The sequence below is a fragment of the Ranitomeya variabilis genome, chromosome 2 (assembly GCF_051348905.1).
Source record: "Ranitomeya variabilis isolate aRanVar5 chromosome 2, aRanVar5.hap1, whole genome shotgun sequence".
NCBI classification, from domain to species: Eukaryota; Metazoa; Chordata; class Amphibia; order Anura; family Dendrobatidae; genus Ranitomeya; species Ranitomeya variabilis.
Genome location: NC_135233.1, coordinates 661640235 through 661655649, shown reverse-complemented (window position 1 = coordinate 661655649; position 15415 = coordinate 661640235). Strand labels below are relative to the sequence as shown.

The 15415-nt window shown below is 43.7% G+C and overlaps 1 protein-coding gene across 1 annotated transcript in view; it reads left to right on the top strand.

Moving 5' to 3' along the window:
- Positions 1–1074: 1074 nt before the first annotated feature.
- The window catches only part of FUCA2 (alpha-L-fucosidase 2), a 54309-nt gene continuing 39968 nt past the window's right edge, over positions 1075–15415 (top strand). Inside the window, exon 1 of the mRNA XM_077289221.1 lies at positions 1075–1424. Coding sequence (XP_077145336.1) covers positions 1237–1424 — 188 coding nt within the window. The 5' untranslated portion in view covers positions 1075–1236. The remainder of the gene's footprint in view (positions 1425–15415) is intronic.

Below are 15415 nucleotides of genomic sequence, written 5' to 3'. Positions count from 1 at the left end.
CTAAATGATGGGATGCATAATGTATGTGTTTTTTTGCGTTTTATAGCAAAAAAACGCGAAAAATCTGCTATGTGTGCACACAGCCTTAAGGCCTTGTTCCGTAGTTGGTCAATTTTTTTTTACCGCAGTATTTGTTAGGCTACTTTCACACTAGCGTCGTGCACTGCACGTCGCTATGCGTCGTTTTGTAGAAAAAACGCATCCTGCAAAAGTGCTTGCAGGATGCGTTTTTTCTCCATTGACTTGCATTAGCGACGCAGTGCCACACGTCGCAACCGTCGTGCGACGGTTGCGTCGGACCGTCACCACCAAAAAACGTTGCTTGTAATGTTTTTTGGTGCGTCGTTCCCGTCTTTTCCGACCGTGCATGCGCAGCCGGAACTCCGCCCCCGCCTCCCCGCACCTCACAATTTGGCAGCGGATGCGTTGAAATACAGCATCCGCTGCCCCCGTTGTGCAGCGCATTCACTGCTAGCGTCGGTACGTCGCAACAACCCAATTCGTCGTGCGTCGTCCGACGCTAGTGTGAAAGTAGCCTAAGCCAAAACCAGGAGTGGAACAATCAGAGGAAAAGTATAAGGCCGGAGACACACTGGTGCGAGAGACGGCCGAGTCTCGCTGGTTAAAAGCAAGCTGTGGCACCTGCATTCCGGAGCTGAGCGTGCAGCTCCATGTATTGCTATGGAGCCGCACGCTCCGCTCCGGAGTGCAGGTGCCACAGCTTGCTTTTAACCAGCGAGACTCGGCCGTCTCTCGCACCAGTGTGTCTCCGGCCTAATAGAAACATATGCACCACTTCTGTATTTATCACCCACTCCTGGTTTTGGCTTACAGATACTGAGGTAAAATACTGACCAAAAGCTCAACGTGTGAACATGGCCTCGAGTTGTGATGTGCACATAGCCTCAGGTAATTGTTTGATGCCTGCTTGACACCATTACTTAGGTGGTGTAAGGCAGTCACAAGCAGATGTGTGCATCTAGCCTTTACTAACCAGCTGCCATCATCTATTTCAACGTTCATTTATGAAGACGGCAGGCTCTGAAATATGCAGTTTCCACTGAGGCTGCACTTGTCCATTACAATGCGGTGTCACGTGTCAGTTGCTTTCTGCTTGCACAGAGCCACACACCGTGTAGCAGCCGGAGTTTCCTCATTCACAGTCGGAGGTCATGTGACAGGGCATCCGGGAGACAGGAAGAAGCTGCACTACTACCCTGAGGGGCTGCGGACAACATGCTCCCTCTGCTGGCCGCTCTGCTTCTCGTCCCCTCTCGGCTGGGCGCCGCTCGTGTCACCTATGAGCCCACCTGGGAGTCGCTGGACGCCAGGCCGATCCCTGACTGGTTTGATGAGGTGAAATTCGGTATCTTCATCCACTGGGGAGTGTTCTCCGTCCCCAGCTTCGGCAGCGAGTGGTTCTGGTGAGCCGGGGAGTGAGGGGTGCTGGGGCACGTGCCTGGTGAAGAGGGCAGGAACTAGGTGTGACCTGTATACATGGAGACTGTGCCCAGAGCTAGTGTGGAGCAGTGACCCCTGTGTGCTATTGGGGTTATTCATTTTAAAATAAAAATTCCCTATATACTTTGAAACAACCGCTCAAGCATGGAAAAGTCATCCATCGGCCTGGGCAGTATGCAGGCGATATTGGGGAGACGTGCCTCCATTCCCCTCCGGCCTTCGTGTACTGGGGCGTCTTCCAGGCACCACTGCTCAGTATGACGGCACTATGGATAGATCGCAATCCTCTTAATCAGTGCTTAAAGGGGTTGTCCAGGAGTAAACAATATATGCCCAACCATGGACTAGCTCATCAATATAAGACCGGCCGGGGCCAACAACCCCACCAATCAGCGTGGGCCATATAAGGGATATATGTGACGGATGCCCATTACATGGGATAACGGTTGCTGCCTAATATCGCACTTTATCTCCCATTTAAGTGAAATGAACTTTTCGTGCAATTGAATAAATAGAACCTGATGTGTGAATTGCCTTTAGTACAAAGCTGGAAAACAATACTGACCACTTTATTGTTGGCAAAAGAGAAGACGGGAGCAGTAATAATCCGCCTCTGTCTTCTCCCCATGGTCCTCGGCTGTGTCAGACAGTAGAGGAGCGGACCTGCCCCTGTTAGATTGCAGGTACTTTCACTCTACACCATAAATTTACTGGTGTGTAGTTGAAGCCCAGGACCGAGTGCCATACATTTGCAGTGCTTGGCTGTTATCTGGTTAATGGAGTTGTCTTTTGAATGTTGTCTATATGCTACAATATTTGTGATTGACAGACAAATCAGTTCTCTTCCTTTGCACTGATGAGGGACAAACACCCCGAAACAAGTGTCTGTAGAGGCAACTAACACTTGCTCCGGTGAGAAGCATTGCTTCCGTAGGATAACGACTCAATTCAAATGGGACCTGACATGACAAAGGCCATATGAGTCTGTGCTAGGCCAGTCTCACACGTCCAGATAATTCCGGTACCAGAGTTATGCGTGTCTGTGTGCTCACGTGGCACATCAGTGTGGCACATGTGCGGCAGCCGTGTGCCGACTGAGGACCACACGGACCGTGCAGGAGACGGCGCTAGAGTTAAGCACTGTCCCCTTCTTTTGGTGCTGAAGCCGGCATTCATTCCTTCTCCCCAGCAGTGTTCGCTGGAGAGAAGGAATGAAAAATCAAGGTTTTGTTATTTTTTTTGTTAAAAATAAAGTTCGTGGTCACTTCCCGCCTCCCACCCCCTGTGCGCCCCCCCGCTTGCATTAAAATACTCACCTAGCTCCCGCGATGCCTCCTCTCAGTGCCGGCAGCTTGTCCTGTGTGAGCGGTCACGTGGTACCGCTCATTACAGTGATGAATATGCGGCTCCACCCCTATGGGAGGCGTCTGCTGTCGATTTCAGCCATTTTTGTGCTCAGAAAGACAAATGGATGCTCCTTCCCTTCCGAGCCCTGCCCTGCTTCCAAATAGTAGTATTCACCCACATATGGGGTATCAGCGTACTCAGTAGAAAATGTACAACAAATTCTGGGGTCCATTTTCTCCTATTTTTTTCCTTCCACATTGCTTCAGTTCCTGTGAAGCACCTGAAGGGTTAAGGGAATGTGCACACTTTGCGGTTTTTGATGCGTTTCAGCTGCGTTTTTGGACGCGTGGAATTGCCTCAAATCCGCAGTGCGTTGTGCACACAATGTTAATCAATGGAAAATTCAAAAATTCAAAAACGCAGTGCACATGCGGGGAGTGAGGATAGGACCTATCCTCACTCCCCGCACACCCTCCTTCGCCTGCCGCCTCTCCACTAAATGTCCACCTTTGTATGAAGATGAATAAAGGACATTGAATACAGCATACTTCGGGTGAGTGCCACGTCTGCTTTCTTCAGCATCAATTGTTCCTCTATTTCTGTTATATGTAGAGCACCACCGGTGAAATGCTCAGAACCCACGTGCTGTAAGAGTCTTAATAAGAATCCTCCCTTACTAACTGAGCCTGTGAACATAGAACTACCTTGTGCCGTTCATTTCTGGACTTGTTTTGAATCCTAAAATAGTAACATATATAGTTCATACTCCCCATCTACAACTAATCCCTGAAGCCCTTGCTCACCTGAAAAAAATTAAAATAATAAGCCAACAATTTACTCCGTGTCAGACATAATCCAATTAATATGTTTGTCCCACGACAATCTCCCGTGGAGAGCTGTAACATCATCTGATGCGACCGCTCTCCAGGGGCTCCGGTGATACAATGACGGAGATAATCCTCCGCATTGTATCACTCCGCAACCGACAGGTCACCGGAGTTCACCTGTCACTCTGTGGCACTACATTCATTCTTCAAATGGATATAAGCGTACAATATAAATTATGAAAAACTGTGTCTTGTTCTATATCATTAACCCCTTCACCCTCAAGGGTGGTTTGCACGTTATGCACCGGGCCAATTTTTACAATTCTGACCACTGTCCATTTATGAGGTTATAACTCTGGAACGCTTCAACGGATCCCGGTGATTCTGACACTGTTTTCTCGTGACATATTGTACTTCATGATAGTGGTAAAATTTCTTTGATATTACCTGCGTTTATTTTTTGGTAAAAAAAGGGAAATTTGGCGAAAATTTTGAAAAATTCGCAATTTTCCAACTTTGAATTTTTATGCAATTAAATCACAGTGATATGTCACAAAAAATACTTAATAAGTAACATTTCCCACATGTCTACTTTACATCAGCACAATTTTGGAACCGAAATTTTTTTTCGTTAGGGAGTTATAAGGGTTAAAATTTGACCAGCAATTTCTCATTTTCACAACACCATTTTTTTTGTAGGGACCACATCTCATTTGAAGTCATTTTGAGGGGTCTATATGATAGAAAATACCCAAGTGTGACACCATTCTAAAAACTGCACCCCTCAAGGTGCTCAAAACCACATTCAAGAAGTTTATTAACCCTTTAGGTGTTTCACAGGAATTTTTGGAATGTTTAAATAAAAATGAACATTTAACTTTTTTTCACACAAAATTTACTTCAGCTCCAATTTGTTTTATTTTACCAAGGGTAACAGGAGAAAATGGACCCCAAAATATGTTGTACAATTTGTCCTGAGTACGCCGATACCCCATATGTGGGGGTAAACCACTGTTTGGGCGCATGACAGAGCTCGGAAGCGAAGGAGTGCCATTTTACTTTTCAATGCAAAATTGACTGGAATTGAGATGGGACGCCATGTTGCGTTTGGAGAGCCCTTGATATGCCTAAACATTGAAACCCCCCACAAGTGACACCATTTTGGAAAGTAGACCCCCTAAGGAGCTTATCTAGAGGTGTGGTGAGCACTTTGACTCACCAAGTGCTTCACAGAAGTTTATAATGCAGAACCGTAAAAATAAAAAATCATATTTTTTCACAAAAATGATCTTTTCGCCCCCAATTTTTTATTTTCCCAAGGGTAAGAGAAGAAATTGGACCCCAAAAGTTGTTGTACAATTTGTCCTGAGTACGCTGATACCCCATACGTGGGGGTAAAGCACTGTTTGGGCGCATGGGAGAGCTCGGAAGGGAAGGAGCGCCGCTTGACTTTTCACTGCAAAATTGACAGGAATTGAGATGGGACGCCATGTTGCGTTTGGAGAGCCACTGATGTGCCTAAACATTGAAACCCCCCCACAAGTGACACCATTTTGGAAAGTAGACCCCCTAAGGAGCTTATCTAGAGGTGTAGTGAGCACTTTGACCCACTAACTGCTTTACAGAAGTTTATAATGCAGAGCCGTAAAAATAAAACAAACATTTTTTTCCCACAAAAATTATTTTTTAGCCCCCAGTTTTGTATTTTCCCGAGGGTAACAGGAGAAATTGGACCCCAAAAGTTGTTGTCCAATTTGTCCTGAGTACGCTGATACCCCATATGTGGGTGGGAACCACTGTTTGGGCGCATGGGAGGGCTCGGAAGGGATGGAGCGCCATTTTGAATGCAAACTTAGATGGAATGGTCTGCAGGCGTCACATTGCGTTTGCAGAGCCCTAATGTACCTAAACAGTAAAAAAAAACCACAAGTGACACCATTTTGGAAAGTAGACTCCCTAAGCAACTCATCTAGATGTGTTGTGAGAGTTTTGAACCCTCAAGTATTTCACTACAGTTTATAACGCATAGCCGTGAAAATAAAAAAAATAAAAAATTTCCCCCCAAAATTATTTTTTAGCCCCAAGTTTTGTATTTTCCCAAGGGTAACAGGAGAAATTGGACCCCAAAAGTTGTTGTCCAATTTGTCTTGAGTACGCTGATACCCCATATGTGGGGGGGAACCACCGTTTGGGAGCATGGGAGGGCTCGGAAAGGAAGGAGCACCATTTGGAATGCAGACTTAGATGGAATGGTCTGCAGGCGTCACATTGCGTTTGCAGAGGCCCTAATGTACCTAAACAGTAGAAACCCCCCACAAGTGACACCATTTTGGAAAGTAGACCCCCTAAGGAACTCATCTAGATGTGTTGTGAGAGCTTTGAACCCCCAATTGTTTCACTACAGTTTATAACGCAGAGCCATGCAAATAAAAAATATTTTTTTCCACAAAAATTATTTTTTAGCCCCCAGTTTTGTATTTTCCCGAGAGTAACAGGAGAAATTGGACCCTAAAAGTTGTTGTTCAATTTGTCCTGAGTACGCTGATACCCAATATGTGGGGGGGAACCACTGTTTGGGCGCATGGGAGGGCTCGGAAGGGATGGAGCGCCATTTTGAATGCAGACTTAGATGGAATGGTCTGCAGGCGTCACATTGCGTTTGCAGAGCCCTAATGTACCTAAACAGTAAAAAAAAACAACAAGTGACACCATTTTGGAAAGTAGACCCCCTAAGCAACTCATCTAGATGTGTTGTGAGAGTTTTGAACCCTCAAGTGTTTCACTACAGTTTATAACGCATAGCCGTGAAAAAAAAAAAAAATTTCCCCCCAAAATTATTTTTTAGCCCCCAGTTTTGTATTTTCCCAAGGGTAACAGGAGAAATTGGACCCCAAATGTTGTTCTCCAATGTGTTCCGAGTACGCTGATACCCCATATGTTGGGGTAAACCCCTGTTTGGGTGCACGGGAGAGCTCGGAAGGGAAGGAGCACTGTTTTACTTTTTCAACGCAGAATTGGCTGAAATTGAGATCGGACGCCATGTCGCATTTGGAGAGCCCCTGATGTGCCTAAACAGTGGAAACCCCCCAATTATAACTGAAACCCTAATCCAAACACACCCCTAACCCTAATCCCAACGGTAACCCTAACCACACCTCTAACCCAGACACACCCCTAACCCTAATCCCAACCCTATTCCCAACCGTAGATGTAATCGAAACCCTAACCCTAACTTTAGCCCCAACCCTAACCCTAACTTTAGCCCCAACCCTAACCCTAGCCCCAACCCTAACCCTAGCCCCAACCCTAGCCCCAACCCTAGCCCCAACCATAACCCTAACCCTAGCCCTAACCCTAATGGTAAAATGGAAATAAATACATTTTTTAATTTTTTTTTATTTTTCCTTAACTAAGGGGGTGATGAAGGGGGGTTTGATTTACTTTTATAGCGGGTTTTTTAGCTAATTTTTATGATTGGCAGCCGTCACACACTGAAAGAAGTTTTTTATTGCAAAAAATATTTTTTGCGTTACCACATTTTGAGAGCTATAATTTTTCCATATTTGAGTCCACAGAGTCATGTGAGGTCTTGTTTTTTGTGGAACGAGTTGACGTTTTTATTGGTAACATGCTCGGGCACGGGAGATTTTTTGATCGCTTTTTATTCCGATTTTTGTGAGGCAGAATGACCAAAAACCAGCTATTGATGAATTTCTTTTGGGGGAGGCGTTTATACCGTTCCGCGTTTGGTAAAATTGATAAAGCAGTTTTATTCTTCGGGTCAGTACGATTACAGCGATACCTCATTTCTATCATTTTTTTTATGTTTTGGCGCTTTTATACGATAAAAACTATTTTATAGAAAAAATAATTATTTTGGCATCGCTTTATTCTGAGGACTATAACTTTTTTATTTTTTCGCTAATGATGCTGTATGGCGGCTCGTTTTTTGCGGGACAAGATGACGTTTGCAGCGGTACCATGGTTATTTATATCCGTCTTTTTGATCGCGTGTTATTCTACTTTTTGTTTGGCGGTATGAGAACAAAGCGTTGTTTTTTTTACGGTGTCCACTGAAGGGGTTAACTAGTGATATAGTTTTATAGGTGGGGTCGTTACGGACGCGGCGATACTAAATATGTGTACTTTTATTGTTTGATTTTTTTTTTAATTTAGATAAAGGAATGTATTTATGGGAATAATAATTTTTTTTTTTTTCTTTATTTAGGAATTTTTTTTTTTCTTTTTTTTTTTTACACATGTGGGAATTTTTTTTTTTAAACTTTTTTACTTTGTCCCAGGGGGGGACATTACAGATCGGTGATCTGACAGTGTGCACAGCACTCTGTCAGATCACCGATCTCGCTTACAGCCGTGCAGGCTTACCAGTGCCTGCACGGCACCCGGAAGTAATCCCTGCAGGACCCGGATGCAGCCCCGCGGCCATTTTGGATCCGGGGCCTGCAGGGATAGGAGGAGACCCTCGCAGCAACGTGATCACATCGCGTTGCTCCGGGGGTCTCAGGGAAGCACGCAGGGAGCCCCCTCCCTGCGTGATGCTTCCCTGTACCGCCGGCACACCGCGATCATGTTTGATCGCGGTGTGCCGGGGGTTAATGTGCCGGGGGCGGTCCGTGACCGCTCCTGGCACATAGTGCCGGATGTCAGCTGCGATAAGCAGCTGACACCCGGCCGCGATCGGCCGCGCTCCCCCCGTGAGCGCGGCCGATCGTGCTGGACGTACTATTCCGTCCTTGGGAATTAGGGCCCACCCCACATGGACGGAATAGTACGTCCAATGGCAGAAAGGGGTTAAAATACTTTATTCGTATGTGTTTTTTTTTTTAAACCCTTTCTTACTATAAGATTAATAATGGATAGGCGTCTTACTGACGCCTCTCCATTATTAACTGGGCTTAATGTCACCTTACAATAGCAAGGCGACATTAACCCCTTATTACCCCATATGCCACCAGTACACGGCAGAGAGGGGCTAAGTGCCAGAATTGACACATCGTACAGATGCGCCATTTCTGGGGCGGCTGCGGGCTGGTGTTTGTAGCCGGGGGGGTGGCAATATTCATGGCCCCTTCCTAGGCTATGAATATCAGCCCGCAGCTGTCTGCGAAGTATTTCTGGCTAAAAAATATAGGGGGACCCCACTTCTTTTTTTTTTTTTTGGGGGGGGGGGTCCCTCTATTTTAATAGCCAGTAAAGTTATCAGACAGCTGCGGGCTGATATTCATAGCCTGTTAAGGGGCCATGGGTATTACCCCCTTCCCAGGCTACAAATATTGGCCCTTCGCCTTTGGCTTTCCCCCTCTGGCGCAGAAAATTGCGCAGAGGCCCACGCCATTTTTTTCCCTTCTTTTTAAATTAAACATATTGTTCATTAATAATCGGCCTTGCTATTGTATATATCTATGGATATATCTATAGATATACAGTGCCTTGCAAAAGTATTCGGCTCCCTGAAACTTTTCAACCTTTTCCCACATATCATGCTTCAAACATAAAGATACCAAATGTAAATTTTTGGTGAAGAATCAACAACAAGTGGAACACAATTGTGAAGTTGAACGAAATGTATTGGTTATTTTACATTTTTGTGGAAATTCAAAAACTGAAAAGTGGGGCGTGCAATATTATTCGGCCCCTTTAACTTAATACTTTGTTGCGCCACCTTTTGCTGCGATTCCAGCTGCAAGTCGCTTGGGGTATGTATCAGTTTTGTACATCGAGAGACTGAAATTCTTGCCCATTCTTCCTTGGCAAACAGCTTGAGCTTAGTGAGGTTTGATGGAGATCGTTTATGAACAGCAGTTTTCAGCTCTTTCCACAGATTCTTGATTGGATTGAGGTCTGGACTTTGACTTGGCCATTCTAACACCTTTATACATTTATTTGCCAAGCATTCCATTGTAGATTTTGCTTTATGTTTGGGATCATTGTCTTGTTGGAAAACAAATCTCCGTCCCAGTCTCAGGTCTTTTGCAGACTCCAACAGGTTTTCTTCAAGAATGGTCCTGTATTTGGCTCCATCCATCTTCCCATCAATTTTAACCATCTTCCCTGTCCCTGCTGAAGAAAAGCAGGCCCAAACCATGATGTTGCCACCACCATGTTTGACAGTGGGGATGGTGTGTCCAAGGTGATGAGCTGTGTTGCCTTTATGCCAAACATATCGTTTGGCATTGTTGCCAAAAAGTTCGATTTTTGTTTCATTTGACCACGGCACCTTCTTCCACATGTTTGGTGTGTCTCCCAGGTGGCTTGTTGCAAACTTTAAACAACACTTTTTATGGATATCTTTGAGAAATGGCTTTCTTTTTGCCACTCTTCCATAAAGGCCAGATTTGTGCAGTGTATGACTGATTGTTGTCCTATGGAAAGACATTCCCACCTCAGCTGTAGATCTCTGCAGTTCATCCAGAGTGATCATGGGCCTCTTGGCTGCATCTCTGATCAGTCTTCTCCTTGTTTGAGATGAAAGTTTAGAGGGACGGCCGGGTCTTGGTAGATTTGCAGTGGTATGATACTCCTTCCACTTCAATATGATCGCTTGCACAGAGCTCCTTGGGATGTTTAACCCCTTCCCGCCGCAGCCCTTTTTCGTTTTTATGTTTTCGTTTTTCGCTTCCCTCCTTCCCAGAGCCATAACTTTTTTATTTTTCTGTCAATATCGTCATGTGAGGGCTTATTTTTTGCGGGACGAGTTGTACTTTTGAAGGGCACCATTGGTTTTACCATGTCTTGTACTAGAAAACGGGAAAAAAATTCCAAGTGCGGTGAAATTGCAAAAGAAGTGCAATCCCATATTCCTTTTTTGTTTGGCTTTTTTGCTAGCTTCACTAAATGCTAAAACTGAACTGATATTATGATTCTCCAGGTCATTATGAGTTCATAGACACCTAACGTGTAGGTTATTTTTTATCTAAGTGGTGAAAAAAAATTCAAAACTTTGCTTAAAAAAAATAAAAAATAAAAAAAGCGCCATTTTCCGATACCCGCAGCGTCTTATTTTTTGCGTGCCGAGATGACAGTTTTAATGATACCACTTTTGTGCAGATACGTTCTTTTGATCGCTCCTAATTGCATTTTAATGGAATGACGCAGCGACCAAAAAAACGTAGTTCTGGCGTTTCAGATTTTTTTCTCGTTTAGCTATCAGGTTAATCATTTTTTTTTTATTGATAGATCGGGCAATTCTGAACGCGGCAATACCAAATATGTGTAGGTTTGATTTTTTTTTTATTTTATTTTGGATGGGGCGAAAGGGGGGTGATTTAAACTTTTATTTATTTTTTATTTTTTTTTCATATTTTTAAAAACATTTTTTTACTTTTGCCATGCTTCAATAGCCTCCATGGAAGCTAGAAGCTGGCACCACTCGATCGGCTCAGCTACATGGGAGCGATCATCAGATTGCAATTCAGCTACATAGCAGCAGGCTTGCTATGAGCGCCGACCACAGAGTGGCGCTCACAGCAGGCTTGCATCAGTAACCATAAGGCCATGTTCACACTTTGCGGTTTTTACCGCGGAACCGCCGCGATTTTGATGCTGCGGGTCCGCAGCAGTTTCCATTGCGTTTACATTTACATGTAAACCCTATGGAAACCGCAAACCGCTGTGCACATGCTGCGGGAAAAACCGCGCAGAAACGCAGCGGTTTACAACCCGCAGCATGTCACTTCTTTGTGCAGAATCGCTGCGATTCTGCACCCATAGGAATGCATTGAAACGCTTACTTCCCGCATGGGGCTCTGCCCACGTTGTGGGAAGTAAGCGGATAATGTGCGGGTGGTACCCGGGGTGGAGGAGAGGAGACTCTCCTCCAGGCCCTGGGAACCATATTTGTGTGTAAAAAAAAAAAAGAATTAAAATAAAAAATCATGTTTTACTCACCTCTCAGCGCTGCACGCGGCCGGCCGGTCAGAGTTGCTGTGCGAACAGGACCTGCGGTGACGTCTCGGTCACATGACATGGTTCTTCTCGCACATCATCTTTGGAACCGGACCGCCGGGTGCAGCGCCGAGGAGCATATGCAGCATCAATAGTATAGGCGGAAACCCGCAGCGGAAACCACGGAACAAACCGCGATAAATCTGCAGGGATAACCGCAGCGGTTTTGCCCTGCAGATTTATCAAATCCGCTGCGGGAGAACCCGCAGAGGTCACCCGCATAGTGTGAACATGGCCTAAGAGGTCTCAAGGACCTCTATGGTTACCATCCTGACGCATCGCCGACCCCCGATCATGTGACGGGGGTCGGCGATGCGCTCGTTTGCGGCCGGAAGCGGTAGTTAAATGCCACTGTCAGCGTTTGACAGCGGCATTTAACAGGTTAATAGCGGCGAGTGAATCGCGATTTCACCCGCCGCTATTGCGCGCACATGTCAGCTGTACAAGACAGCTGACATGTCGCGACTTTGATGTGGGCTCACCGCCGGAGCCCACATCAAAGGGGGAGACACGATATGCACAGTACTGGTACGGCGCATGTTGTGAAGGGGTTAAAGTTTTGGAAATCATTTTGTATCCAAATCCGGCTTTAAACTTCTCCACAACAGTATCACGGACCTGCCTGTTGTGCTCCTTGGTCTTCATGATGCTCTCTGTGCTTGAAACAGAACCCTGAGACTATCACAGAGCAGGTGCATTTATACGGAGACTTGATTACACACAGGTGGATTATATTTATCATCATTAGGCATTTAGGACAACATTGGATCATTCAGAGATCCACAACGAGCTTCTGGAGTGAGTTTGCTGCACTGAAAGTAAAGGGGCCGAATAATATTGCACGCCCCACTTTTCAGTTTTTGAATTTCCACAAAAATTTATAATAACCAATAAATTTTGTTCAACTTCACAATTGTGTTCCACTTGTTGTTGATTCTTCACCAAAAATTTACATTTGATATATTTGTTTGAAGCATGATATGTGGGAAAAGGTTCAAAAGTTCCAGGGAGATGAATACTTTCGCAACTTACTGTATCTATGGAGATATCTATGGATATATCTATAGATATATCTATATAGATACATCTAGAGATATATCCATAGATATACAGTTAGGTCCATATATATTTGGACAGAGACAACATTTTTCTTATTTTGGTTATAGACATTACCACAATGAATTTTAAACAAATCAATTCAGATGCAGTTGAAGTTCAGACTTTCAGCTTTCATTTGAGGGTATCCACATTAAAATTGGATGAAGGGTTTAGAAGTTTCAGCTTCTTAACATGTGCCACCCTGTTTTTAAAGGGACCAAAAGTAATTGGACAGATTCAATAATTTTAAATAAAATGTTTATTTTTAGTGCTTGGTTGAAAACCCTTTGTTGGCAATGACTGCCTGAAGTCTTGAACTCATGGACATCACCAGACGCTGTGTTTCCTCCTTTTTGATGCTCTGCCAGGCCTTCACTGCAGTGGTTTTCAGTTGCTGTTTGTTTGTGGGCCTTTCTGTCTGAAGTTTAGTCTATAACAAGTGAAATGCATGCTCAATTAGGTTGAGATCAGGTGACTGACTTGGCCATTCAGGAATATTCCACTTCTTTGCTTTAATAAACTCCTGGGTTTCTTTGGCTTTATGTTTTGGGTCATTGTCCATCTGTAGTATGAAACGACGACCAATCAGTTTGGCTGCATTTGGCTGGATCTGAGGACACAGTATGGCTCTGAATACCTCAGAATTCATTCGGCTGCTTTTGTCCTGTGTCACATCATCAATAAACACTAGTGACCCAGTGCCACTGGCAGCCATGCATGCCCAAGCCATCACATTGCCTCTGCAGTGTTTTACAGAAGATGTGGTATGCTTTGGATCATAAGCTGTACCAAGCCTTCGCCATACTTTTCTCTTTCCATCATTCTGGTAGAGGTTGATCTTGGTTTCATCTGTCCAAAAAATGTTCTTCCAGAACTGTGCTGGCTTTTTTAGATGTTTTTTAGCAAAGTCCAGTCTAGACTTTTTATTCTTGATGCTTATGAGTGGCTTGCACCGTGCAGTGAACCCTCTGTATTTACTTTCATGCAGTCTTCTCTTTATGGTAGATTTGGATATTGATATGCCGACCTCCTGGAGAGTGTTGGTCACTTGGTTGGCTGTTGTGAAGGGGTTTCTCTTCACCATGGAGATTATTCTGCGATCATCCACCACTGTTGTCTTCCGTGGGCGCCCAGGTCTTTTTGCATTGATGAGTTCACCAGTGCTTTCTTTCTTTCTCAGGATGTACCAAACTGTAGATTTTGCCACTCCTAATATTGTAGCAATTTCTCGGATGGTTTTTTTCTGTTTTCGCAGCTTAAGGATGGCTTGTTTCACCTGCATGGAGAGCTCCTTTGACCGCATGTTTACTTCACAGCAAAACCTTCCAAATGCAAGCACCACACTTCAAATCAACTCCAGGCCTTTTATCTGCTTAATTGAGAATGACATAACGAAGGGATTACCCACACCTGTCCATGAAATAGCCTTGGAGTCAATTGTCCAATTACTTTTGGTCCCTTTAAAAACAGGGTGGCACATGTTAAGGAGCTGAAACTCCTAAACCCTTCATCCAATTTTAATGTGGATACCCTCAAATGAAAGCTGAAAGTCTGAACTTCAACTGCATCTGAATTATTTTGTTTAAAATTCATTGTGGTAATGTCTATAACCAAAATAAGAAAAATGTTGTCTCTGTCCAAATATATATGGACCTAACTGTATCTATAGATGGATATATCTACACCAATTAGACAAACAATACACAGAGTTAATAATTCCCAACCCCTGTGCCCATCCTGAAATAAATATAATTCGTCCCATGCAAAGAATATATAAACCTATGTATAAGTTTTGCACAACAGAACTGGAATAATACAAAAAAGTATAAACTTTATTAATAATAACACTTAAAATCATGAACCGTATTACCAATGGTGAACGGTACCAAATCATTATTATATTATATGTATTAATACTATGCCATCTCTTTACTAACCCGTGTGTGGTGTCTTTAAGGTTATTATGTCTGTTTATGGCATTGGGTATTAATTAGCCACTGGGTGTGTTTTTATTAAGGCGGTATGGGTTATTTTTGGATATAATTATCCTCTGGTCTGTGTTATCTTGTTTCATTTGGTAACGTTCACCATTGGTAATACTGTTCATGATTTTAAGTGTTATTATTAATAAAGTTTATACTTTTTTATTATTCCAGTTCTGTTGTGCAAAATTTATTTACAGGTTTATAGATGGATATACAGTACAGACCAAAAGTTTGGACACACCTCATTTAATGATTTTTCTGTATTTTCGTGACTATGAAAATTGTACATTCACACTGAAGGCATCAAAACTATGAATTAACACATGTGGAATTATATACTTAACAAAAAAGTGTGAAACAACTGAAATCATGTCTTATATTCTAGGTTCTTCAAAGTAGCCACCTTTTGCTTTGATGACTACATTGCACACTCTTGGCATTCTCTTGATGAGCTTCAAGAGGTAGTCACCGGGAATAGTTTTCACTTCACAGGTGTGCCCTGTCAGGTTTAATAAGTGGGATTTCTTACCTTATAAATGGGGTTGGGACCATCAGTTGTGTTGTGCAGAAGTCTGGTGGGTACACTGCTGATAGTCCTACTGAACAGACTGTTAGAATTTGTATTATTCCCTTTCAGAACCTGAAAATGGCTGGTCACTACTGGTCGGACCACTACTGATCTGATGTCACTAACCTACACTAAGGATAAGCTACAAAACAATAAACGCCTGG